Source organism: Drechmeria coniospora, chromosome 02 (genome assembly GCF_001625195.1).
Source record: "Drechmeria coniospora strain ARSEF 6962 chromosome 02, whole genome shotgun sequence".
NCBI classification, from domain to species: Eukaryota; Fungi; Ascomycota; class Sordariomycetes; order Hypocreales; family Ophiocordycipitaceae; genus Drechmeria; species Drechmeria coniospora.
The window spans coordinates 3,755,416-3,781,361 of record NC_054390.1 but is presented as its reverse complement, the minus strand read 5'-3'; the positions used below and the strand labels follow the sequence as shown (position 1 = coordinate 3,781,361).

Sequence of the window (25,946 nt, the reverse complement as noted above, 5' to 3'; positions counted from 1 at the left end):
TACACTGTACGGAGTAATTACGTAGTTCTACTCTCGTCCATGAGGTCGCAGCTAAGTACTTCGCGCTGGTACTTCCTTCCGGCTCACCGACGTCGTGCCTGCCTTTAGGGATGCCAGATTTCAAAGACCGGGCAGGCACGATGCAGCTTAAACGGAGAAAACACGTCACGCCACAAGACGAGTACTTCTACCTTCTCGATGCTGGTGAGAGTGGCGAGAGACGGACCAGTCCTTTGTACCTAGTAGGTAAAGGTATGCAAATGGCACTGTGATGCCTCTCGCCAATGATTCGAGTGCTCGCAAGGCCCATCACACGCCTTGTCTCGGAAGTGCCTGCGGATAGAATGCCTTTCATACACAACGATACCCGTCCAGGGTGACATTCAAGAGCCGCAGGGGAGGCCGCGATCTCAGAAACCTCGGAGCAGAGAAAACGAGTACCGATCCGTACATCAAAGGACCTACACATGCAAAATAGGTGAGCATGGTGAGGGAATTTGGAACAAAGGTCCCACGGAGCTGAGAGGGCGGCATGGAAACAACCTGATCTGCTGCTCCTTGATCAGAGCAGGGTGTCTTTTCGGCGTTTACCGGCGCCCCCAAGCATCCCCCAGTCTGACCCCATGTCCATGGACACAGTGTCTGTCAGAATATCAACACGTAGTACCTAGTACTTAAAATGCATGCACAAGTACCCCGTACACGTATCGTCCTGTATTACCTCTTTGTACGAGTACGCGCTGTAATATGTGGAAATACCCAAACAGGTACTGGTGCATGTATTATGGAAAACATGCGATGGAGTGAGAAAGAGGCTCGGTCGCAACTGCTTCGGGAAGTACGGACTAATATTAGTTAATACCTGGCTGGTACCTAGTACGGACTTGGTACCTAATCAGACACCTTTCTCAGCGTACGTGCTCCGTGTTCGTTCCAGTGCCATTTGTCATTCATGCTGCCATCGCCAGCTTCTCAGCGGGCCTCTTGGCCTCGTCGTGTTCAGTCATCCTTCGCCAGGGAGATACAAATACTATCCCATGAACACCCTACATCATCTGTTCCCTTATTTTTGCCTTTGTTTCATATACTATCCAACATTTGGGCCATCCGACTCGACGAGCACCGATATTTTGCAAACCAGTTGGAACAAAGAACGAACGTCACATGCCACCGGTACGGGTATTCGACGATGAAGAGGCAGTAACGAAACGTGGCATTGACCAACATTCTCTCGTGTCGGCGATGTGATGGGCTATAGCCGGCGAATACCCTCAGGCTTGTTCTGCCTGCTCCCTGTTCATCCCGCCTCCGTGTGCAAGCTTTACCGTTCCAGCTACCCCATCACGTGCTCGGGGCATGTCATGAATGAATGAGTGCACCCAATCCACCAATCCTGCATTTCTTTCGCTTCTACGGAGGAGTGCTGTCCTGTTACGAACTCGCATTTCGAGAAGCGCTGGAAGTCAACCGACCGGAATCTCAACCATGGTGACCAGCACATCGCATTGACGGACAGCTCCAGTATCGGTAGTAAATATCCGAAACTACCAACAAGACTCGGTGGTAGGCGGAAGAATACAAGTGTTCTGTCCTTGAGGAGACAAAGCATGCGCATACATTGAGTCCGACCCATTTGGGGTTCAGATCAACATTGTCCGCGTTGGATATCAATTCGTCGGCTTGCCCAATGCAATCACGGCATCAGCACTCGATATGAAGTCCAAAGTCAAGTTGCGGCTGGCATGGTTCGGTTTCCGGAAGGCGGCAGCCGTCTGTATATTTGATGATATCAATTTGAAATTGGAGGCACGGCATATGCAACCTACTGTTTGAGTCACCTGCATGGACAATCCGACAGCAATGGATACACTCCCCCCCTCAGGCCACCACCCCAGTAGCATGGCATGTGGGAATAAATTGAAGAGTCCATCCATGAGACTCGAGGCGGCCTCTTCCTTACTAGCCTCGAACTTGCAAGACTTCCTTTCTTCAGGCCGATTCAAGAATATTCCTCATCTTCGACACCTCGTGTAACCAGAATATCAAACCTACACTCCGTGCGTCTCGAAATTGTCGGCTGCAGTTGACGGAGAAGAATTTCATGCACGCATTTCCAGACCAAACAGCACCATCTCTTCCTTTCTTCAGGATCCAGTGATGCCCGAGCTACCGACACCAAGATCACTATCAGGGCCTCTCGTATGGTCTGAACAGAGCCTCAGGAACAAGGACGAAGAGCTCTACAAGTTGAAACTCACCTCCAATGAGATTTCCGATATAAATACATCCCTAGAACATTTCAAGGGTATGTACTCAAGATACATGGCTTCAAAATGTCTGCAGATGAACCTAACAGTGGGTGGTAGCTCTTGAACTCGACTTGGACCAAGTTTCCCCCGCCACCTTTCCCCTTGGAGGCCTTGCACGCCAGCTTCAGAATGTCGCCCAGTCAGTTCACGGTGGCCTCGGATTCACTGTCATCCAAGGCCTGGATATGGCCCAGTATTCCATCAAGGACAGCGTCATTATCTTCCTAGGGATCGCTAGTCATATCGCCGACAAGAGGGGATATCAGGACACAAAGGGGAACATTTTGGGTCAGTTGATGCCACGCCTTTCTTTGATCTGATTCTAGAATGTCACTCATCGTGTTCTCAGCCCACATCACCAACTCGAAACTTTGGAATGTTCCCATGGAGAAACGTCATGGGATTCACTCCAACAAAGCGCTCGTACGTACACCCCTTGGTTTGAATCCGTCTTGAATCTGCAGCCGCCAGACAGCTCAAGTCTCCCATGCCACCAGCCTTTCCACAACGACATGGGTTGTGACATCCTAGCCCTGCAAGCTCGCCACGGTACATGTGCTGGTGGCTGCATATGTCTGAGTTCCGCTTGGACTGCGTATAACAGGCTTCTTGATGATGAGCCTGACGTCCTACAGACACTTCTGGCCCCCAACTGGCCCGTTCAGATGTATGCACTCCATGCTCCCTACGATTGACAGCCAATGGCATTGGTAAGCAGGATGATTTACATCTCACCTAGATCGGGTCACCACAGTCGGTATTATCTGGCCCCGGCATTGGCCATGCACGGGGGTAAGCTGATGACAAGCCTGGACCCCAACCGCTTCGGGCGCCATGCCGCAAGTACCCATGCAGACATTCCGGATTTGACAACGGGACAAAGGCATGCGCTCGAGAGGTTATTCGACGTGGCCATGCAGGCCGAGGTGCGATTGAAGCTCGAGACTGGCAGCTTTCTGTTTCTCAACAACTGGGCCATCCTTCATCGCCGTGACGCCTACGAGGATGACGAAAGCACATCTCGCCACATGGTTCGACTCTGGCTGCGAAACAGCCAATTGGGCTGGGCCATCCCGACCCGAATGCTCCCACCATGGTTGGCAGCGTACGGGGACGGCCTGCAGAGGGCCTCTCCGATCTATGCACTTCACCCCTTGACCACCTATATCGCTCCAAAGTATTCTGCAGGGTCGGCTGCATTTGTTATGGAAGACTCTGACGAGTCAGATGGCGAGTGAATCCTTTCAGAGGGAAGCCTCGTGGCACGGCTGCTTCCGAGGGGAGGGGGGGTGAGGATATCGGAGAGGTCAAAGGCAATTCGAAATTGAGCATGATACGAGTATGATTCGGAAATTCAAGAGGCAACCTGTTTGTTGCATGATTGCATTATTCTGCTTCTCGTCGAACGGATGCTGTGGACGTGGCACACTCGCATCCTCGAAAATCAGAATAGGAGAGGCCGTAGAAGCAGGCCTCAGATAGAGCAACATTAGTCTGCATTCTAAAATCGACCGCCCAGTCGAGTTAATTACCCTCTTTCAATGTATCCTTCCTGTGTTTCAGCGTGAAGGATGATCATATTACTCTTGAAGTCCCACGAGTAGGGCTTATGTCCGCGGTGACGTTCATCAACAACTCTGTGATGCGGCTCCATCTCCTATCGACGCTGCCATTTTCGCTACATGCAAGCAGCGACGTGATCATCTATGAGCAAACACCGTATCAGTTTGAAAGGCCTAATATCACTTGTTGAATGTTCGAGGTCCCTGTCCTTCGTCATTGGTGGTTGCTGCGCAGACAATTTCTAAGCATGCAATAACCCTAGAACACGATGCCACTATCAAGGTGGCTGTGTAAATCTCTTGGTTCGTACATATTACTCACTTTGGTGTTCCGAAACCACCCACTTGCCTCGGCAGGCGGATTCCAGGCGAGTCGGTCATGAACCGTCGGGCACACCCCCTGGGCAGATGTTGGGCTCGCCTGCACCCGTTCTACAGTGGCTTGTTTCCTATTTTCCGGCATATTATTCCTCGTATTAAACAATACGAATGGTTATTCTGGGGTTTGATTGGTGGTCAAGCCAGGTTTGCCGGCGGTTCTGCCGAAGCGAGGCTGGTCGCCTGCCCATATTCACGACCAAGTTTATATTACAGTTTCGTAGATGCCTTCATATGAGATCTTGTACTTGCTTACAATATTCGTCTCAATTACAATGTCTTTGGTCGCCATGTTCTCTTTCTTCACCGAACTGCACTTGACTTTCATGAGAACCAAATGCGTTGACGGATGTTGCAACTGCAGTTTTCAGGGGTAATGGTCCGGCAACGGGATAGCGTCCTTGAACAGTTCCTAGCGGAATTTTTTCGACAAGATTTTCATTGATGCAGTACTTCATGCGATGAAACATGACAGCAATATCCAACAACTGGAGGATACTGGCTAGGATACAGATGTTGCCCTAGCAGCCTGTAACCAGGGGTGGACGTGACCACATTGAGCGTCTGCCAGCAACGCGATCCCATAGAGACAAACAATCTGACGCAAGGGGATGATTGAATCACCTCCATGGTATTCCACGCAAATTCCTTGCTTCTCCCTTTGAATATCGCTTGGGTATATGGCAAGGAAGTTGGGGGCGCAGCATGCGGCGTGCGGTAGGGGTGGTTGTAGCAACCCACCATCTGGAGTTTGTTGCGATGCAACTGCAGCCGATGCTGGGGAGATGTGGTTTTCGTACTCTGCAGTTGCATCGATAGGATGCATCAATTCTGTCATGTTCGCTCAAGCAAGGCTGTGTTGGGCATGAAGGCCTGCAGCCAATGCCCGACAATGCGACTCCGCTCCGGCGCCCAACGTCTGCACCATATCTTTGGAATTTGGACTGCGCCAAATCGGACTACCGTGTATTTCGAGAATGTGTTCGTGTCACATCACTGCCGTCGGTTATTTAGCTTCGTGGCCACTGCCAGCATCAGAACGTGAAGGCACCCATGCACAGTTGGGGTAGTTGCCAAGACGGCTCGGAAGTTCTCTCAGTCATCTTCTCCGATCTGAACCTCAATGGATGTGCTCCGTACAGGGTACCAAAAAGCAGGCGAAGCAATTGGATGGGAATGATGTGATTTTCTTCTATGGCGAGCCGATGTTCTGCGAAGGTGTGGCCACAGCACGTAAAATATGTCATTCGTGGCCAATGGCCATGAATTCTTCCCGTCCGCACATGTCGGGTATTGTGCCTGGATTCAATGAAGTCGTCGAGGGACATCTATCACTTATGAGCGGCCATCCTTTGCAGATACGAGGTGCTGCCAGGCCACATCCAAGGGCGATTAGGCATCACCGGCCGACACTGGTTGGGCGATGATCGATACACATCACCTGGTTGCACGGAGTGGCCCGTACGAGACGAGGGGCCTAGCCTGTTCTTTCAACATCCAAAATTCTGATCCGTAATGCGCGAAGAAGCGTGGTAGGAGGGAGTTCATCGTCCAGGCCAATTATGCGACGAGTTCGCAAAACTCTCAAAGGGTCTCTGCCGCCAGTTGCACCCGGCGTGCACCGCTGCCGATGCAGTTTCGCGTGGGCTACACATCTGAATACACTGGCTCTCTTCTCCGAGGCTCACTCGTTCGGTTCCGCATGCAATGGAGCTGGTTGCATCAGCCGCAGCGATACGGTACAAAGCCTGTTCGAAAAGTCGACCGGCCCGAGCACCAAGATTTACGGAGCAGGTCTGGCAAGTAGAAATGTCGACACAGCTGCCACGAACATGTGGCACATCTCAACTTTGTTCGCCTAGGTGCGTCCAGTCAGAGCACATGAGAGAATGGCGACAGGCACGGAGAGATTGGATACTTCGCACACCTTGGCCGGAGCGGCTCTCCGGTTGGGTCGAAGTCTGTTCACAGCGACCGTCGAAGGCATATGACATGCATTGCACATGCATGCCACGCATAAGGCCATGCTGTAGTCACTTTCGTGTGTCAACTGGTAAGGGTTACCGTGGGTATCTCCTGCGGATAGTCTCGTGAAGGTACGGTTGATGGCTGCGTTCTCCAGGTCAACACAAGATGGTCATTTTTCCAAACGAGCAAGTGGAGGCATGGTTCATTTCCACGGCCAAATGTCCAGTCGCGTCACAACCTTGCGTCCCTCGAATGTGTTTGAACGATCTCGGCTCCAGCATCAGACAACTCGTAGCGTCGGCTAGGTCGCGGCATCGGCCAACTCGCTGCATCAGGCCACTTCCTCGACCCAATATTCTGTTGCTTATTATGGACCGCGGTTGTTAACATCAAGCTGTAGATGGCGACGATGCAAGCATAACGTTTTTTGCACACGCCGTGTTGCACGGTTAAGGGTAGACGTGGCTGGTGAGCAGGTCGATATGGCTTGAAGGCAAGGTGGATGATTCACAGCAGCGGACAAAACGAGATGAGAACCACGAGCTGCATTAATGATGAACAGTAGGAAACCAAGGGCAATGCCATGATATGCGGCACGCGTGAGGTCAAGGCATCCATCATGGTTGGACGATCATGGGCAATCTCAAAAGAGTAACTGTTGGATCGGGGTGATGGGGCAATCAAGGGAATGGCTTGTGCGTGACGTCTGCAGGCAGGAGATGCTAGAGAAGAGGAAACGGAGAAGCGGGTGTATGACATAATCCAGTACAGTACATGTACATTTTGTGTACGGATGTACGGAGTATAACGGAGTACATGTTCGTCTTGTCTTCCAATTAAGTACTCTACAGTAGAGCATACACCTACATACTGTATACAAGCAAGTAGCACTCCATACTGTCTATTCATACAGCATCATACAAGCATCATACAGCATGGGTATCATTTACTTGTTTTTGCGTGCACAAGGTATCAATACTTGCATGGACGGAGTACGATGCTACAACAATGTCAAAGTAAATGTATACACCCAGCGCGCCGAGATGCTCGAGCGGAGGCTGAGCATGCTCGTGCGCGTCCATGAAATTACAGTACAGTAATACTCCGTACACCACACCACACCTGTGAGGGACATGGACGTTCTCGTTCTACTCTTGCCTGATCAAGTGCCTAGGGGACGGCTGATGGAGAGAAACGTTTGATTCACAAGGGCTGACGAAAGGGTCGGCCGCCCCAGGGGTGCTCGTTACCAAGTAATTAATACGTGCTCCGTACACGTACTGCCCATGTAGTTGAACGGATATGGGGGAGTTGTACATTTACTCCGAACATGGGCGGAGTTCAATTTGGTAGCAAGTATAGCTACATACACCACACGTACTTCGCACTCCGTACATGTATACAAGACCAAGTAGAACGTATGGACACTTTGGCGGTGTAGACATACGAGTACTTGTACGGAATACAGCAGGCAAAGTCGAACAAGCATGCAACGTTGTATCATCATGACCCCCCCGGAAATGCATGTACCTTGTGGTGCGTTTGGCAGCCTGCATATGCACCCCTGCAATAGGTATGATGCCACGACTGTCCTAGAGAGAGTACAGGGTACAGCGCACTGCTATTGCTGCTACGAGGTAGGCGCTTGCAGTGCAAGGCAAGTACTGGTACGGAGTAGGTACTAACTAACCTTAGTAGGTGGTCAGCATGGCAAGGCGTGCTCGACAGCGGCATGGACGATGGACTTGTCGACAGGTAGAGTACGTCGTGTACGAATGATGCGTTCACGGGTGCCGCCGGGGTTGCGTACGGGGGGAGCACGGCTGCTTTTCAAAAAGGCCACGGCACGTTGACTCAGCGATACGGAGGGATATTACTCCGATCATATCATTTCATTCCGGCGGTTGCCCAGTACTAGGTCCCTGCGGCCGGCCATGTTACAGCGGGACGCCGTCGTCGTTGCCGTCGCGCAATGAGCGATGCGAGCACACTTGCATGTACAACGTACAGCGTGCGGTTTATGAGCATACGTACAGAATACATCCACTCCGTCATACTCCGTACTCCGTACAGTTGGTATTACCTATTAGTAGGTTCAAGGCAGACCAGTACTTACCTGCGTGTACTCCGTACTGGGTAGTGCCGAGGTATGCATCGCAGAACTAGTCTGGCTAGTACCGAGCAGCGTACCGACCGAGGCACGGACAATGGCTGCTAACGGCCTGCGAGTACCGTGTACATGGAATACTTACAAGACAACCATAAGTGACAGGTACCAGGCATGGAGCACAGATAGTGGACCAAAACTCGAGACAGAGACACCCGCCAGCGCATGAATGATTACAAGCACGGACAGTATGGCGTTCAGAGAACGTCTACCGGCCTGCCACGTTAGAATGTAGGAGACTGGCCTGTTCGACTCCCCGTACGCACCAGCGCATGTAAATACTGTACACGTACGCGGACTGCACGTCGACGGACATGCGCCATCCTTGGGGGACAGAAGTCGTGTTCCACGTCACCGTACCACGTGTGCTTCCTGTGCCATGTTGCCTCCAATCTCTCCGTGTCTCCGTGTCGCCATTCTCATTTCGCCGCAGGCCGCAGGTGATGCACCCTGGCGATTGGTTCATCCGGACAGCATCCAGCGTCGGGCACCCCGAGCTTACCGACGGCGACGCCAAGGCATTTGGCAGCCCACGAGACAAAAGGGTGGGTGCGAGCGGGCGAAAGGGGGCAAGGGGGCGAAGAGGGTGGGAAGAGGGGATGAGGGATGGGGAACGGGGGATGGGGGATGGGGGATGGGGATTGAAGGGGGGTGGTCAGTTGACGCTCGCAAGAAAAAAGCAGAGCATGCCAGACGGCAGTTGGTTCCCGTGCAGATGTCGATCGTTTCTCCTGCTGCCAGAACCCCATACGAGCAAAGGTGCGGGTACCAGGACGCCCAAGAGTCAAGAGGGCAGAGACAGGACAGATGCACCATCAGTTTGATTGCTCAGGATGAACGGAGCATTCCAGCGTCATGGTCGAAACCAAACCACCCAACGACGAGCGGTTGCACGAGAGGAGCAAGAAAACGAGCGATGGACGTACAGCGCTGCGCTTGCACTATAATACTTCCTGATGCATGCGGTACCTACGGAGTACTTCGTGCATACACCTACTTGCATGTAGTGTGTGGAGCCTCCGCCCCTCGGGTCGTGTGTTTGCCAGTGCCATGGTGCATTACTTACTTCCATACTTTACGGAGTACATGTACTGTACTTGACTTACTACTAGGTTCCTTGTAATAGTACCTACTAGTAATTAGTAGTTGTTCACGTACAGGCTGCCGTGCACCTACAAGTACACCTGCAGACACCTGCAAGGTACAGGGCTCGCAACATCTGGTATCGGCTGCTCCTGGGCACCATGACCAAGCACCACAACGGCCAATACAGTACTACAGTAGTAGGTCCCTCTATGCAGTACTTGCACTTAGTGTGACGCGCGGCGACCACGTACTTCCACATACTCCTTCGCCTGCGAACGAGAAGGCTGTAATACCGAGGACAAGTGCGAGTTCTCCAACGTCGCTCGCTCCGCACCGCACGATGATGTCAAGCCCAACCTCACCCCGTCACCTTGCGCGCACAGCGTGGCAACTCATCGCTTTGCCTGGCCTGGCCTGGCCTGCCAAAGACAGGTCCGCTTTACCTGTCAAGCCACGAAGTAAATACGGGCACGAGTACGAGTTCGACGCGAAATTGCCTGCCTCCACGAAACGCCATGATGCCCCGAGCGCTCTCGGTACTTGGGTAAAATGACCATGTACGGAGGACATGTGTCTGCGCGCCGTCCTCCTGAGACTACGAATCAATTTGCACAGTTCCGAGCTGAGGCGGAATTGTCAGGGGCTCCTCGGCTCGTGCGACGGACTACATGTACAGTGTGCTCGTACTGTGTCGTACTTGCGCAACCATCCCTAAGTACGGAGTACTCGCGAGGGTGTTGAGGCCGTTGGAGGGGGCGGGGATTATTCCGCGCGTATTGTTTGTTCTATGCACCTACATGTGCGGAGCACTCCGCAGCGCGTATACTTGTAAGTAAGCGCATGTGCAGTAGGTGTATTACTCCGTACAGTATTAATAAGTACACCTACGGTAATACCTGCAGGCACGCACGTACTTATGCACGTTACATATGTCTACATTTTCTGTGCGTGTCCGTCAGTGCAGGTGTCCAGCAAGCAAGTGTGGGCATGCCCTACTGCGAATGGATCGACGTCATGATGGTGCGAGGTGCGCTCCAGGGTGGATGCTACCTATGTACGAGTGCTGACGAGGAGCAATCGGCTTACGAAGTCATGACAAACATCCCAGCTCTCAGAGTATGAACTAGTACGGAGTGTTGGTAGAACTCTTCCTTCCAGTAATTACTTGGACTTACGTGCCCCGTACTCCGCACACTGTATTCAAGCATAATACGGTAAATACTTGTCAAGTTGGTGTCCCTGCCTGTACAGTACTTGTACACCCTACTCCGTACAACTACTTAATACTGCACAGGCAGACAGGCCTGCCGCAGCGGCAGCCGCACCGACCGTGCCTTTGTCCTTGGTACTACCGACACTGTAACTGCACTGTACGGGTACATGTCAATCTGAACGTAGAGCACAAGTGCACCGCAGAGGTGGCCGATATGTGGATGCGTGCTTGTAAGTGTACAGTGCCAGTGCAGGCACTCACTGTAGAGTGTGACCTCATTCCCTGTCTCTGCCACATCTGCTGGACCCACACGCCACCTTTCCTTCGCTTGGCCCAATTGGACCGGGGACTGACCTCTCGCTTCGCCACCCCTCCGCTGTCCACTCAGCAACCAGTGCCAGCCTCCAGTTCCTGGCCGGACCAAAGGAGAAGAAATTAGGAGCAGCGCAAGGGGCAAAGGCGTTGCCGCATCTGCAGCCCGCTCGCGCTCGGTGCTCGCTCAGCGGTCTGCCACATTCCACATTCCACCACTCACTCCATCTTGCCATCCGATCGCGCCCCCCCTTGGCCCCCCCACCAGCCGCTGCGTTGCGCTGCGCTATTGTTGCCTATTCGCCATGAGTGGCCTCGATTGACTTGTTCTACGGCCTATTGCCTGCACACGTACAGTACGGTGTCGGTGTGTAAGTCCACCCACCTACTTACAGTAATAATTACTTGCCACACCCTCGTACCCAAGGTACCTGTAACCGGCCTCCCTGGCTGACGGTGCATGTACAGGAACATGGACAGACAAACACGGCGCCCCAAGTTTCCTTGCGAGGCTCTGTACTTGTACATGCTTGTATTTGTAAGTCTGCATTTCGATGTACTTGTACATGGAGTACGGTCCTTGCTCCAGAAGCATCTGCCACTACGGAGTACAGATGGATGTACGGAGGAGTACTTACTTACAGTATTGTAGAGTACCGTCCTTGTACACACGTACTCTACACAAGTACTTGCGCTGCGCCCGAGTCCTGCGCGCGAGTGCTGTACACGGTAGGTATGCGTTTGTATCTGCAAGTGCCTGACGGCCTGCTGCTAGTGCAACACGTCGTCTTGCCTCTCAGCAATTCAAAGAAAACCCACCCGCACCCACTCTTTTTCGCTCTCGCCTCCTCGCTCCTCGATTCTCCATCCCAAATCCCGTCAGACGCATCGCGAAACGGCATCGGTGATACCTGCTCGACCGCCAGGCTTGTCGCCTCACGCATAGCGCGGCCTCATCCCGCGCACCGTCTCCTCGACGCGTCCGCTTACTCGTAGGCTTCGCTCGACGGTCGAATCGCCCCAGGCTACGAGCACGCCAACCGACCGTCTTCGGCTCCCCGCGTTTTGGTCCGCTTCGAAAGGGCCGAATACCGCCTGCAGGCTCAACGTCGATCCCCCCCCCCCCTCCCCCGTCCGTCCGTCTCTTCCTACCTTTGGCCACGCGAGTGTGCGCCGGCGAGTGCTCGCCCAACCGCCCCCGCAAATACCAACCCTCTGGGTCCCCGTCGAATTGATAGCGCCTTGGGGTGGTATCGAGAACCTTGCCATCTGCGGCCTCCGACGCGCCGGCCGAGTCGACCAAGATTCGGTAAACATCTCCGCCCATCATGTCCCAGGCCGTCAAGAGGGCCTGCGATGCCTGTCATCGTCGCAAGGTCAAGTGTGACGGCATCAACCCGTGCCGGAACTGCTCCTCGGCCCAGCTCTCGTGCACCTACAATGCCATCCCCCAGAAGAAGGGCCCCAAGGGCTCGAGGGCCAAGGTCATCAGCGAGCTGAGGGAGACGCAGCGGCAGACCAGCCTGTCGGCCAAGGTCCAGAGCCGAATGAACGGCATCCCGTGCCCTCCGACGAACCCGGCCTTGGGCCCGACGCCGGGCCTCCTCACGAGCGAGCTCGTCAAGGACTGCGCCCAGTTCTTCTTCGACAACCTCTACGCCCAGGCGCCCATCCTCGACCGCCGCCAGGTCGAGCAGCAGGTCCTCTACATGGAGCAGAATCGCGACGCCTACTGCCTCATGACCTCGCTGTGCGCCTTCGTCATGCTGCAGCCCGGCATGGCCATGCCGCCCGGCGACCCCTACAACCTCGACATGATGCCCGGCGCCAACATCATATCCAGCCAGCTGCTCCTCGAGGAGGCCATCCGCGTCCGCAAGGGGTATGACTACCTCGACTCCATCACCCTCAACGCCCTCGCCACCAACTATTTCCTCTTCGGCTGCTACAACGGCCAGGAGATGCACGACAAGGCCTGGTACTACCTTCGCGAGGCCACCACCATGATCCACATGATCGGCATGTCCAAGGAGGAATACTACCTGCAGTTCGACGCCGCCGAGGCCACGCGCCGTCGACGCCTGTATTGGCTGTTCTTCGTCACCGAACGGTGAGTCCTACCTCCTTCCCCCTCCGCGCCGCAAGCCTAGCCTCCCGCGGCAACGTGCTGACGGCCGCCCGTCTTGCAGTGCGTACGCCATCCAGCGTCAACACCCCATCTCCCTCCAGGCGACCATCAACGCCCCCACCGTCGCCGATGACCCGAACGATCCTCAGTCCCACCTGCTCAACGGCTTCGTTCTCCTCGTGAACATGTACAAGCCGTTCGACGACACGCTCACGGCCGTCTGGAACAAGACCATGGGCCACCTGTCGACCCAGTACCTGAGCGGGCTGCAGAAGCAGCTGAACGAGTTGGTGCAGTCCTACGCCTGCCAAGACGCCGCCTTCAACGACGTCCAGACCAACCAGCAGTGGCTCAAGAACACCTTTTGGCAGCTGACGGGTCGTGTCGGCGGCAACGGGGACGACGCCATGTCCTTTCAGTACCCCGTGCACCTGTCCCGAGAGCTCCTCGTCGGCATGGCGTCGCAGTTCCCCGTGCAGATCGACCTGCTCGGTCCAAGGCTGGTATGCCGCCTCCCCTCCCCCCCCTCGCGTGCATGCGCCCGTCCGTGCTCCCGCAACGTTGCTGACGCCGACAAGATTGAAAAGCTGGTCCAGATGACGTCGTCCATGACCGAGTTCCTCTCCATGCAGCCGCCCTCGCGCGATCCTTTCGCCGTAGGTCCGCGCGAGCACCTGAACCAAATCATCTCCATGGTGGCCGTCTCCCGCAACGGGGACCATCGGTTCCTGCCGCTTCTCATGAAGAAGCTGAGCGAGCTGCTCCCCCGAACCGCCAGCCCCATGCTCCAGGACGTGCCGGAAAACGTCAACATGGCCAGCATCGACATCTTTGACGGCTTCGGAAACGCCGGCATGGCGCAACCGCCAAACTCGGTGCAAATGTCCATGGCCGGCACCGACTTTGACCGAAAGTTCTCCGTCGAGGATTACGAGAAGAAGTATGCCATGGACATGAGCGGAAACACACCCGAGTCGGCCACGAACTCGACTCACTCCAACGCCTCCCCACCTGCGCCGCCGCAGAGCTCGGCCGACATGAACGGATCCTTTGGCAGCTCGCCGGGCCTCATGTCTCCCGCCATCGACTACCCTCACGGCATGGCCAGCTTTGGCTGCTCCTCCATACCGGACATGGTCATGAGCCCCATGGGCAACCCGACGCAGTCGGGTGCAATCAACGCCTCCCAGGGTCAACAGCAACACCAGCACCTCGGCCACGGCCATAATGGGACGGCACAGCACATGAACGGCATGGCGCAGCAGGGCATGCGTGCGTCGGGCTTGAACACGGTCATGATGGCGCAACCGCCGTCGCTCACCTTCCGTCCGCCACCGCAGAGGCAAGGTAGCTTCCAGATGCAGGGTCAATCCCAATTACGCGCCGGAAACGAATTTCACGCCTTTCGGGGAGCGGACTCGGAAGGCAACGCCCTGGTCAGCATGGGCTCCATGGGCGGCGACCTTGACTTTGCCATGCGGTAACGTGCCGTTGTTCGGCACACCTGCCAGCCGCGTCGACGCCCGTCGCCCCTCGACGGCGACTGGCTTGTCTTGTCGGAGGAGCGGCACTTGACTTGGGCCACCTCATTCCCCTCCCGTCCTCGGCGTCACATTTTCCTTTGTCACCCCGACGGCCGAACTAGGCCTGAGCCCATGGCGGTACCCATCGCTCGGTCGCAAAACCGGCACCGCCGTCTTTTTTGGTAGACCAGTTTCTTCCTGCCAAGGATTTTCTTTGTTACGTTGGCATCCTCTGATTTTCGAGCTGTAGGAAAAGTGAATGGGTCGGATGCGCTCGGCGTTTCTCATTCTTGGGTTGGATCAGCGCCGCTGGAGTCTTTGATTCGTGAAGGAACACTTGGAGGAACGCGGGAGATGCATCTGCATGCTATCCATTTTGTATATCGGTTCCCGGCATCTGTTTCCTTGACCACCGCATTTAGGGTAGTCTTATGTATCATAGGCAGGTGATGATCACCGACTTCAAAGCACATTCGAATGCTTGAGACTGCGACCGTGGCCTTGATCGTTTGCACAAACGGCCGCTGCCTTTCTAGTTGAGATTTTGACACGTCGTCTCGATAATGCGACCATGCCTTCACCTTCGAATGTACGCCTTGCATGGCACGGCATCGAATGAATAAATTGCACCGTGCACCTGCGATGAACTCATGGTGCCGACTTGAGAGAATGCCCAGCCATCCCGTCCCGCGGCAGTACGCCCGAGCCCTCGGTCGCCTAGTTGCAGATTCTTGTGATCGTGACCCTCGTGCGATCGGTGGCTTTCTGCGGGTTGCTGCTGCGTTGCGGAGGGCCTTTGCGGCTGCCGTACGGCCTCGCTGGAGAAATGATTGTCTGCCATGTACCGGTACACCTACGTACCGCACGCTCATCAGTTTGTTGTTGCCTGTCTGTCTCAGGGAGGCTCGACCGTTGGTCCCAGATGAGGCGCGGCCGGATGGTAGGGAGCGAAAGTCACTCGAGGGGGTTCTACGACAACCTGTTGACAACCCTCGCTACTGGGTTGCCCTCGTTGACGATGCTTAGCAACCAACCCTTGCATGCGTTTCCCTGGTTGCTGCGTGACTTTGTGGACAACGACGATCCAGAGAACAAGGGGATTTTCGCCAAATCATTGATATGCATCACCTCCTTTTGGAACCCTGTGTAATGTCAAGCTCGCTCCTGGGGAAGCCCATGTGCACGCGAATACGCAAGTGCTGGTGTGTATACAAATATATAGTTAGAGAGACTTGCTTGAATGGTGCCGCCAGGAGCGGACGCGCCTCAGGATCCGAGCAGTCTTGGTAATTGTTTCTCCAGCCCAATGAGAAGCGGGTTTTCTCTTGTTGCTACCTCCAACACGTAGTAAACAACTCTCCTCGTCCATCCCATGCTCCTCCTTCGTGTGAAACCTCTTTCGAAACGTTTGCTAGGGTATGGAACATAAGCAATACAAGGGAAATACTACCATCAGGTTGTTCCTACGACGGATCAATCCTAAGGTACGAGTTGATCTAGTGTTTTTTCTTCTTGTTTTATTTTCGAATACATTCAGTGTGGAGGGGATAGAACGTATTGTTCAACACGGCTTGGAGCATTACGACCAAAATTCAAGAAAACCTACCTGTACGCTGTGCGTACAGGGCAGATGTAAACAAGGCCAGACGCGTATGGAAGAATTGGCGAATATCTTGGCCTCCAACACAAATCGCACGCCTGCGCCCATGAAATGTAGCGAGACGGGTTATGCTACGACGCAACTAGAGATCCCTCACCACACAGCTATGGCAATGGGAAGGGTCTCTTGGTATTACTGGAAACGGATCAAATATGAAAATATGGAACTGTAGTAATACCAAGTATTTGACTATGAAAACGCCGAGGTTCAATCGTGACAATAGTCCTGTAGGGTAAGTATATCTAGTCAAGTCGTACCTGAGCACTGATTATACAACTAAGTAATTACAGTACAGTACTTACTTGGTTGTACTTGCACGGAGTACTCCGTACACTTCCTGTACTTGTATTACTAAGTATTACAGTACAGTAAGTATATTACAGTACACGTACTCCGTACTGTAGTATCCTTAGGCGAACCCCACTCCCACCTATTTCTAGCTTCACTGGCCCGGTTGCGCAATATAGCTTTTCCGAAACGGATCGCAGGCCTAGAATGCAACGCAGATATTCTTGGTTCGGTGTCACACCTTTCATTTCTCCATCAACGCCACACACAACGCAACGCAAACGCATCGCAGTTCATTTGCCCAAACGTCCCTTTGCCTCTGAATCATCGACGTGTCGTTCCTTGAAGCTGTCCGTTGCCCGACACCCCCGACAGGCCCTGCAGCATGGCTTGGAGAAACCAGGGCATCACGGGCTCCAACAATATCCCTTTGGGCAAACGTCGCTTCGGCGGCGACCCTGAAGAGGATGAGCTCGAACGAGATTTCAAGCGCGGCCGTGACCCCGAACCGCGAGGCATCGCCGATGGTCCTCGCCAGCGGAAGAAACGCAATCGCTGGGGAGATGCCTCGGAGAACAAGGCGGCTGGCCTCATGGGCCTGCCGACGGCCATCAAGGCGAACATGACGAGCGAGCAGCTCGAGGCGTACACGCTCCATCTTCGCATCGAGGAGATCAGCCAAAAGCTGCGCATCGACGACGTCGTCCCGGCCGATGGTGACAGGTGACTCGCTCTCCCCAAAGCCCCCCGCCTCGGGCTCGCGCCGATGTACCCTCGGCTCGACGATGCTAACCTCTATCCTCCCGCCAGGTCGCCGTCGCCACCTCCCCAGTACGACAACCATGGTCGACGTATCAACACGCGCGAGTATCGATACCGCAAGCGACTCGAGGATGAGCGTCACAAGCTCATCGAGAAAGCCATGAAGACGATCCCCAACTACCACCCCCCGCAAGATTACCGACGGCCGACGAAGACGCAGGAGAAGGTCTACGTGCCGGTGAATGACTATCCGGAGATTAACTTCAGTATGATTGCTAACCCCGTCGATTTCCTTTCCTCTCCCCCTGTTCCCTCTCCGTGCTCCGCCCCCCTACCCGATGCCCCGCCACCGTCAACGTGCCCCTTGACCTCTCCACAGCGTCCTCAGTTGGGTGCTCGCGTGATGACTCCGTGCGCTCGCTCGCTCACCCACCTTCGTTCGCATGAGAGGCGGCAGGCATGCTTCCCGCTCCCGGCTGCTTAGCATTTTGTTCATCATGACGTCGCCTTTCTTTCCAGATACTAACATCTAGGTCCCAAGTCGGTTTGCTCATCGGCCCGCGTGGCAATACCCTGAAGAAGATGGAGGGAGACTCCGGCGCCAAGATTGCCATCCGTGGCAAAGGCTCCGTCAAGGAAGGCAAGGGTCGCTCCGATTCGGCCCACTCGAGCAACCAGGAGGAAGATCTCCACTGTCTCATCATGGCCGATTCCGAAGACAAGATCAACAAGGCGAAGCAGCTCATCCATAACGTGATCGAAACGGTACGGTGAACCCCGACTCTCATGCAGGGTGCCAGCGCTCATTATTCGCTTCCACAGGCTGCTTCGATTCCCGAAGGTCAAAACGAGCTCAAGCGTAACCAACTGCGAGAGCTCGCGGCCCTCAACGGAACGCTCCGAGACGACGAGAACCAAGCGTGCCAAAACTGCGGTAAGATCGGTCATCGCAAGTACGATTGCCCCGAGCGGCAGAACTACACCGCCAGCATCATCTGCCGCGTCTGCGGAAACGCCGGGCACATGGCTCGTGATTGTCCCGACCGCCAGCGAGGCGCCAGCTGGCGCAACGATCCTGGCCACGGCCGCCCCGGTGCCGGCAGAATCGGAGGCGGCGACGCCGTTGACCGTGAGATGGAGGTATGTCTTCGACCCCAGCGGCAGACGTCGAGGTGCGGGCATGCTGACCGAATCGCAGCAACTCATGCAAGAGCTTGGCGGTCCAGCCGGTGCGCCTGCCCAGATCGAAGCTGGTCCTGGCGGTCACGACCACGGTGACGCCAGACCATGGCAGCGCGGCCCCACCGGCGGCCCTGCTCCGTGGCGCTCTCGCCATGATGACTCCAACGACAGACACAACGGGTCGTCGGGACATTCCGGGGCTCCTTGGGCCCGCGACCGCGACCGCGACCGCGACCGGAACCGCGGTTACGACGACCAGTCCGACGGCTACCGTGGACAGGGATACGGCTCCGGCTCCGGTGGCGGTTCCTCGGGCGCCGCGCCGCCTTGGCAGCAACACTCGTCGGGCGCCGGATCCCACGGTGCTTACGGCGGCTACTCTGGATACGGCAGCTACAGTGGCGCCCCCGGCATGGGGTCCTCGGCGCCGGGCATGGGCCCTCCTCCGGGTCCGCCTCCTGGCCCCCCTCCGAATGGCATGGCCGGCCCTCCCGGCATGGGTGGCTCCCACGGCTTCCCTCCGCACTACCCGGGTGCCGCTCCGCCGCCGCCGCCTCCGTCTGGGGATGCTCCTCCGCCCCCTCCTCCGGGCGGCCAGCCGCCGCCGCCTCCCCCGCCGGGTGCTTAGTTTGATTTCGAGGTACCAAGAGGATCCGCCACTAATCCCTAGAGCTGGTTGTGAGCAAAGCGAAAGACGACATTGGCTTACGATCGAGGCACAGGGCCGTCCGACCGCTAGCTGGCTACCCTCCCCTGGATGTGTCCGTCTCTCCGATATCGTTCATCTCTGGCAATGCTCCTTCACCGTCTGAACCCCGGCGCCATGGCCTCGGCCATGCTCCTGCGGGGGGGTGTTGCCGTCTAGCATGGATGAGGAATCGCGAACGGTTTCCGCGGACTAATCACCCGCAGGTTGTACGAATTGCTGCTTTGTAAATGGACAAGTTGACTTGTAACGCGCTTCGTTTCTTTCGCGCGCAAGGCCGAGGAAAGACCGAAACGGCGGGTGCCCGGACCGTTGCATCCAGATCGTATTTGCTTTTCTAACCTTTCGTACTGCAAAGTTCACACAGTATAAGTAGCTGCGAAGCTCTTCGCGAGGCGAGTATCTAGCATTAGTGAATAATACTAGTTGGCCGCTGCGTTGGCCTACCGCTCCGTGCTTGCTTGTGCCGGCCGCGATATGCACCAGGCGATTTTCTGGCCTGACGACCCCGTTGCTGCCTCTCTCAAATCGACCTGGAGATGCGGTCCAGGCTTGATCGCGAGGTTGTGAGCACAAGCATGGCGGTGATGTTTCCACATGATGATGGATGATGCACGTGGGCATCTTGTGCGCCGCACGAAAAAGTACGGACCAGGTACGGAGTACACTGTATTACTTGCCAGGGTATATGATGTATTGTCAGAGGACCGGCGTCCAAAGACGAGGAGGGAAGGGATTCTGGTCTGCGACATGGAGCCTCCAGGGGTTGTTGGGGCTGCTGAACGAGGTCTCAGGTGACATGCATTCCTGGAGTCTTTTGCAGGCAAGGCCGCGAGGCTACCAATACTTACTGTACAATGTACTCCGTACCCCGTACACAACCCACCTCCCAACACTACGGCGGTGACCTCCACCACAACCCCCGTCCACTCCCTCCGTGCGGATGCCACTTCCTGCCTACGCCGCCGTCTTTGCAACCACGATTCGCGGAGACGCCATACAAGTGCTCGGCACGAAAATCTTGAGCGTCTGCCAATTGCAGAGGCGCTTCCACGACGGTCGCAACATGTCCCTATAGGGAGGAGCAGGAGTACTAGCCGTTACCCCGCAGGCTGTCGCCTCCCCTGTCCGCCGAGCCAAGCACCTCGCCGCTCCCTACCCATCTGCTCTCCTGCGCCTTCGTCCAAGAGCTCGCAGGGATTTCCGCCGATTCCCGTTCTGCCGTCATCGGCCGGCCCCTGGGCATCATCATGATGAAGTTTCCCAACCCATTCTCATTCCACCCGGGCCAGGTCACCTGGTGGACCACCTCCATCTACCTCGCCATCGTCATCCCGCTGCTCTACGTCCATGAAACGGTTCCCAGCCCGCCAGCAGGACGCGATATCCCAAAGGGCATAAACTTGACAGAGGCGTGGTCTGACCTGCAGGCGGTGACGAAGACGTACCACCCGTACAACAGCCACGAGAACGATGGTGTCCGAGAGTTCCTCATCGACCGCTCGAAGGAGGTTTTGGGTCGCCATGGGCTGGGGTATACCGTTGATCGATCCGGCGGAGTAGTCTGGGATCAAAGGTTGGTAATGCAATACCGAGCGTTTACGCTTTGATCCTCGTTGACATGACACAGTCTCGGGCCTGCCGGTGAGGCAAATGACATCGACAAGGAGGCACGGCGCACTCGCGCCCGGAGACCTCCCGGTGCCACCATCTTCGACGACCGCATTTCCAACGTGACCTACACCTACAGTGCCAAGTCGGCCTCGGGCGGGCAATATTTCGAAGGCAACAACTTTTACGTCTACATACATGGCAAGGAGGACCCCGAGGGTGACTGGTGGCGGAGGGAGGATCGACTCGAGGCCCTGGGATCGTCCGGCGGAGTTCTCGTCAATTGCCACTTCGACTCGTAAGTCGTCTGCTTCCCACCCGTCGCGCTCGCCCAGGCTCATGACCGAGTAGCGTCTCCACCGGCTATGGCGCCACCGACGATGGCATGTCCTGCGTCTCGCTGCTCCAGCTGCTCAGCTATTTCACCACCAAGGGGCGCCAGCCGAAGAACGGCATCGTGCTCCTCTTCAACAACGCCGAGGAAGACGGCCTTCTGGGCGCGAACGCCTTTGGATACAGTCCCTTGTTGAAATTCTGCCATACCTTTGTCAACCTCGAGGGAGCCGGCGCCGGCGGACGCGCCATGCTTTTTCGCACGACGGATCTTGAGACGGCTCAGGCGTACGGCCAGAGTCCCCACCCCTTCGGCTCCGTCGTAGCGGCCAACGCATTTCAACGCGGCGTCATCAAGAGCGGCACCGACTTCCAAGTCTTTGTCGACGTCTTTGGCCAGCGCGGCCTGGACATTGCCTTTTACGAGCCGCGCACTCGCTACCACACGGAGGACGACGACGTCCGCCACACCTCTGTGAGCAGCATTTGGCATATGCTGTCGGCGGCACTGGAATCCACCCGACGTCTGTCCGAGACCAACGGCATCGACTTCAGCGGTCCCCGCCTCGATGGAAGGAAGGACTTGGTGCAAAACGGCCGACCGACCGAGGGTGTCTGGTTTGACTGGTTCGGCGGTGCTTGGACCGCATTCCCTCTCCGAGGCTTGTTCGCTTGGTCTCTGACCCTGCTCATCGCCACCCCGCTGGTTCTCGTCACCATCGGCTACTTGCTGATGCGCAACGACCGGTTCTACTTGTTCGCCAGAGAGGTGAAGATGGATTTGGAACCGAACGTGGACCCAGTCTCCTTGGGAGGCTGGAGGGGCTTCTTCCGGTTTCCAATCGCCCTGACGTTTTCCACCTCTCTGACCATTGGTTTTACCCATCTCCTGGCCAAGTTCAATCCACTCATCGTCTCCAGCAGTGGTTACGCCGTGTACGTGTGCCGAGACAACTGCCGTCGGCAGACCGGTTACGCTAACCGATGGCAGGTGGGCAATGGCAATATCGCTGTTCTACTTTACGTTCTGGCTCATCATGCGTGCCTCCGATCTGCTCCGTCCCAGCGCTCTCCAGAGAGCATTTGCTCTCTTCTGGTTGTTCATCCTCTCGTGGGCCGTCCAGGTGCTTGCCGCCGTGGCCGAAGACCGGTTGCACGTTGGCGCCCTCTATTTTGCCCCTTTCTTGCATACGGCCGTTTTCTTATCCTTGGTGATATCCATGCTCGAGCTTTTTGCGTTGCCCGGGAAGCGCGAGTTTGCTGAGCGACTTGGATATGCCCGAACGGCTCCTGACGATGCCGCTTCGAACCCGGGGGCAACGGTGATTGACGATGCAGCCACCGGGGTTGCCACAGAGCAGTCCACGGCAGTGGGAGCCAACCAGGCTGACGACGATGCCGACGCCGCTACGGAGACGACCCCTTTGAGGGCCGGAGAGCAGGGCTATGGATCGAGCAGCCCGACGACGTTTGCCAGCACGTATCGACGATCCGTCGTGGCGGCCTCTCCGTCGGCACCCAGCTTGTGGACGGTGCCGCCGTACAAGCATGAGCAATCATGGTCGGGCCGGCTGCCATCCTGGACCTGGTTCGTACAGCTCCTTTTGCTCGCGCCGACGCACGTCATCCTTCTGGGAAACCTGGGCCTTGTCCTGATGACGTCGACGCAAGCGACGGCGGCGGATGGAAGCAATATGCTGGTGCCGCTCGTGGGCGTCGCCGCCTTGAGCATACTGCTCCTTCTTCCCCTGACTCCCTTTATCCATCGCGTCAGCCACCACATCCCCCTCTTTCTCGCCTTTGTGTTCATCGGCACCCTCGTGTACAACCTCGTTGCCTTTCCATTCTCCGTCAACAACCGGTTCAAGTTTCGCTTTCAGCAGGTCGTCGACCTCGACGACGGAACCAACCTTGTCACGTTGACGGGGCTAGAGGCCTTTGTTCGACCCGTCATCGCATACCTTCCGGCTGCCTCGGGGCAGACCATCGAGTGCCGTACCTCGGCGATGGAGCGGCTCGTGGACTGCGCGTACGACGCTTCATCCCTGCCGCCGCCCAACCTTGCCGACGACAAGGACTTGTCGCAGCTGGTATCGGCCACGGCAACGAGATCAGCGGACGGGAGGACTGCCAAGGTGCAGATCGAAGCGTTGAACACGAGAACGTGCTACCTCGACGTCTCGTCGCCCGTCTACGACTTCTCCGTCGACGGTGGCGGCGCGAGAGACGACCGGTTCGGCTCCCTCCCCAAGGATGGGTTCCGGCACCTTCAACTTTGGCGTCGAACGTGGGGCGGGAGGTGGAATGTGACTCTGCAGCTGGTGAACGAGGCAAGAGACGAGCCGGTGAAGGCAAGAACCGCTTCCGACGAACGGTCCCACGAGGCAGGCCGACAAGCCAGCTCGCTTGAGGTAACGGTCCGATGCGCCTGGGACGACGCAAACAAGGCGACCAACATTCCGGCCCTGCACGAGGTGATGAAGTACATGCCCAGCTGGGCGACGGCGACGAAGAAGGGCGTCGGGCTCGTGCACGTGAAGAAGTCGTTTCGCGTACCGTCGTGATGTGACGGGGGCGACGCAGAGGCCGCCGAAGGCGATAGTCAGGGGTCGGAGATTTGCATGCATTTCAGGGCAAATAGCAAGTCAAGTACTTAGTCGTCGACAGAGTCATTGATTCCTAGGCGCATAGCATCGAATCCGTAGTAGGTCTATCATCATGGAAGGCCTGGTCACGATGCCATGTCGGGCGAAGCCAAGCTGGCGATTCCGTACGGAGTGCGACGGAAACAAAGACCGTTCCTTTCTCATCGTACCTGCTCGCACTCTGGCGATGGCCGATTATTGTTGTTCAGAGGTTCAGAGAGACATTTCTTCTTAGACATTTCGTCTCAGAAATGGCGGGCAAGTAAGCAAGTTTGCATGTACAAGTACCTGGCAGCTAACCGACCCAACCATTCCTTGGCGGGCTTGCACGGAGCATCAACGTAAAGGGAACGACAGGAAAAGCCTCGCATAAAAGGACAACGGCTGGGACAGCAGCAACACGGACAACAACGCAGCAACACAGGGCAGTGGCGGACAATGCGCAGAGACCGACCATGATCTCCTCGATATGGCATCCGTCGACGCTGCGCAGCCCCCGTCGGCGCACGCTCGTCTACATGATCTGTGGCAACCCCGGCCTCATCGGCTACTACACCGACTTTCTCGAGGCGCTGCGTGGCCTCGTCGACGACCACGAGGCCACGTCTGGCACCGCCTACGACATGTACGGTCGAAACCTGCTCGGCTTCAGCGACGCCGAGCACGAACCCTTCGGCCAACCGTGGGACCTCGACGGGCAGGTGGAGGGCGTCTACGAGCACGTCGTGGCGAAGAGCCAGGACTGCGATGACGGTCCGTACCACTCGGTCATACTCGTCGGCCACTCCATCGGCGCCTACATGGCCGTCGACATCTTCCGGCGCCACCTGGAGGACCCGTCGCGGGCGCCGCACCTCAAGCTCGACCACGGCTTTCTCCTCTTCCCGACGATCGCCTCCATCGGCCTATCGTCGGCCGGGCGGCGGATGCAGCTCCTGCGCCGCGTGCCGACGCTGGACGCCTTCGCCCACGCCTACGCCCGGCTCGCGCTCCTCCTCGTGCCCCGAGCGGCGCTCGGACGCATCGTCGAGGTCCTCATGGGCTTCTCGACCCAGGCGGCCGAGCTGACGGCCGAGTGGCTCAAGAGCCGCGACGGCGTGCGCCAGTCCGTCCACCTCGGCCTCTCGGAGCTCGACGTCGTCCGAGACGAGCCGTGGGCCGACGAGCTCTGGGCCTCGGGCCGCTTCTACGCCCTCTACGCCGACGAGGACCACTGGGTCGCCGACGAGGTGCGCGACGACTTTGTCAGGCGCAGGAGCGGCACCACGCACGTCGAGGTCGACGCCGGAGGCCTGAAGCATGCCTTTTGCACCACCGAGCGTGCGTCCACTCCCCATCTCCCGCCTCCGCCTGCAGAGCTGACGAAGGGGGCGAACAGATGGCAGCTGGGTCGTCGCGAAGCACGTCCTTGCGTGGATCGAGGATGCCGAGCGACGCAGGAAGTCGTGAACTCGTTCCATGGTACGGAGCACGCGCAGCTGGCCGGCCACCTTGGTCCTAACTTGGGACCGAGGCCAGTCGGTCGGTGCTCTTCGAAATCACGGCGACCGACGGCGCAAGTCATGATGCAACGCCACCGGCTTGCGGTGCACGGTATTCTTGCCTTGTGCTTGCATGCAGATTCCTCCATGCCCGCACACGAATCCGCACGCGAGGCACGAGCGAGAAGAGGCTCGGAGGGCAAGATGTGGATTCCCAGGAGGCATTCTTGCGCCGCGTAGGTACGAAGCAACTCTGATGGGAGGGTTGGCGGCGCCACAAATTATAATCACACGAGACGCAGACGCGGGTGCCGATGCAAGTCAGATACGGACGGATGCTGCGACAGTTATGCATGCAACTAGGTACGGAGTAGCAGTTCCCGCTATTCACACGCCCCAGCAACGGCGAAGATTTGTTTCCATTCTTCCCACTCGTACTTGCATGCCGCCCTCGTCGGATGAGAGTTGACCGGTTGATGACGTCGAGGCCGGTTTCCATGCCAGCGCAGATGGGCCGCGGCTCGTCCAGTCCTGCCACTCGCAGAGCGGCGGCACGGCGCAAGAGCAGCAACAACGGCGCATGCCAGCACGCGCTCGGGGATGAAGGCACACTCTGGTTCGAAAGTAGGCAA

The 25,946-nt window shown here is 56.6% G+C and overlaps 4 protein-coding genes across 4 annotated transcripts; all 4 read left to right on the top strand.

Moving 5' to 3' along the window:
* Positions 1 to 2,157: 2,157 nt before the first annotated feature.
* Positions 2,158 to 3,547, top strand: DCS_04164 (taurine catabolism dioxygenase TauD; the record flags this gene model as incomplete). Its single annotated transcript, XM_040801476.1, has 5 exons — positions 2,158 to 2,305; positions 2,367 to 2,597; positions 2,659 to 2,732; positions 2,774 to 2,976; positions 3,049 to 3,547. The coding sequence occupies 5 exons, from the start codon at positions 2,158 to 2,160 to the stop codon at positions 3,545 to 3,547; spliced, it is 1,155 nt and encodes a 384-aa protein (XP_040656509.1).
* Positions 3,548 to 12,323: 8,776 nt separating this feature from the next.
* On the top strand, positions 12,324 to 14,607 carry DCS_04163 (C6 zinc finger domain containing protein; the record flags this gene model as incomplete). The annotated part of the gene is made up of 3 exons (XM_040801475.1): positions 12,324 to 13,105; positions 13,185 to 13,626; positions 13,702 to 14,607. 3 exons carry the CDS (start codon positions 12,324 to 12,326, stop codon positions 14,605 to 14,607), a joined length of 2,130 nt encoding a protein of 709 aa, XP_040656508.1.
* A 2,372-nt stretch (positions 14,608 to 16,979) lies between these two features.
* DCS_04162 (uncharacterized protein) lies at positions 16,980 to 19,166 on the top strand (the record flags this gene model as incomplete). The annotated part of the gene is made up of 5 exons (XM_040801474.1): positions 16,980 to 17,317; positions 17,405 to 17,622; positions 17,898 to 18,121; positions 18,179 to 18,496; positions 18,555 to 19,166. The coding sequence occupies 5 exons, from the start codon at positions 16,980 to 16,982 to the stop codon at positions 19,164 to 19,166; spliced, it is 1,710 nt and encodes a 569-aa protein (XP_040656507.1).
* Positions 19,167 to 20,494: 1,328 nt separating this feature from the next.
* Positions 20,495 to 25,282, top strand: DCS_04161 (uncharacterized protein; the record flags this gene model as incomplete). Its single annotated transcript, XM_040801473.1, has 6 exons — positions 20,495 to 20,820; positions 20,875 to 21,153; positions 21,207 to 22,124; positions 22,180 to 23,748; positions 24,258 to 25,153; positions 25,212 to 25,282. 6 exons carry the CDS (start codon positions 20,495 to 20,497, stop codon positions 25,280 to 25,282), a joined length of 4,059 nt encoding a protein of 1,352 aa, XP_040656506.1.
* Positions 25,283 to 25,946: the final 664 nt, after the last annotated feature.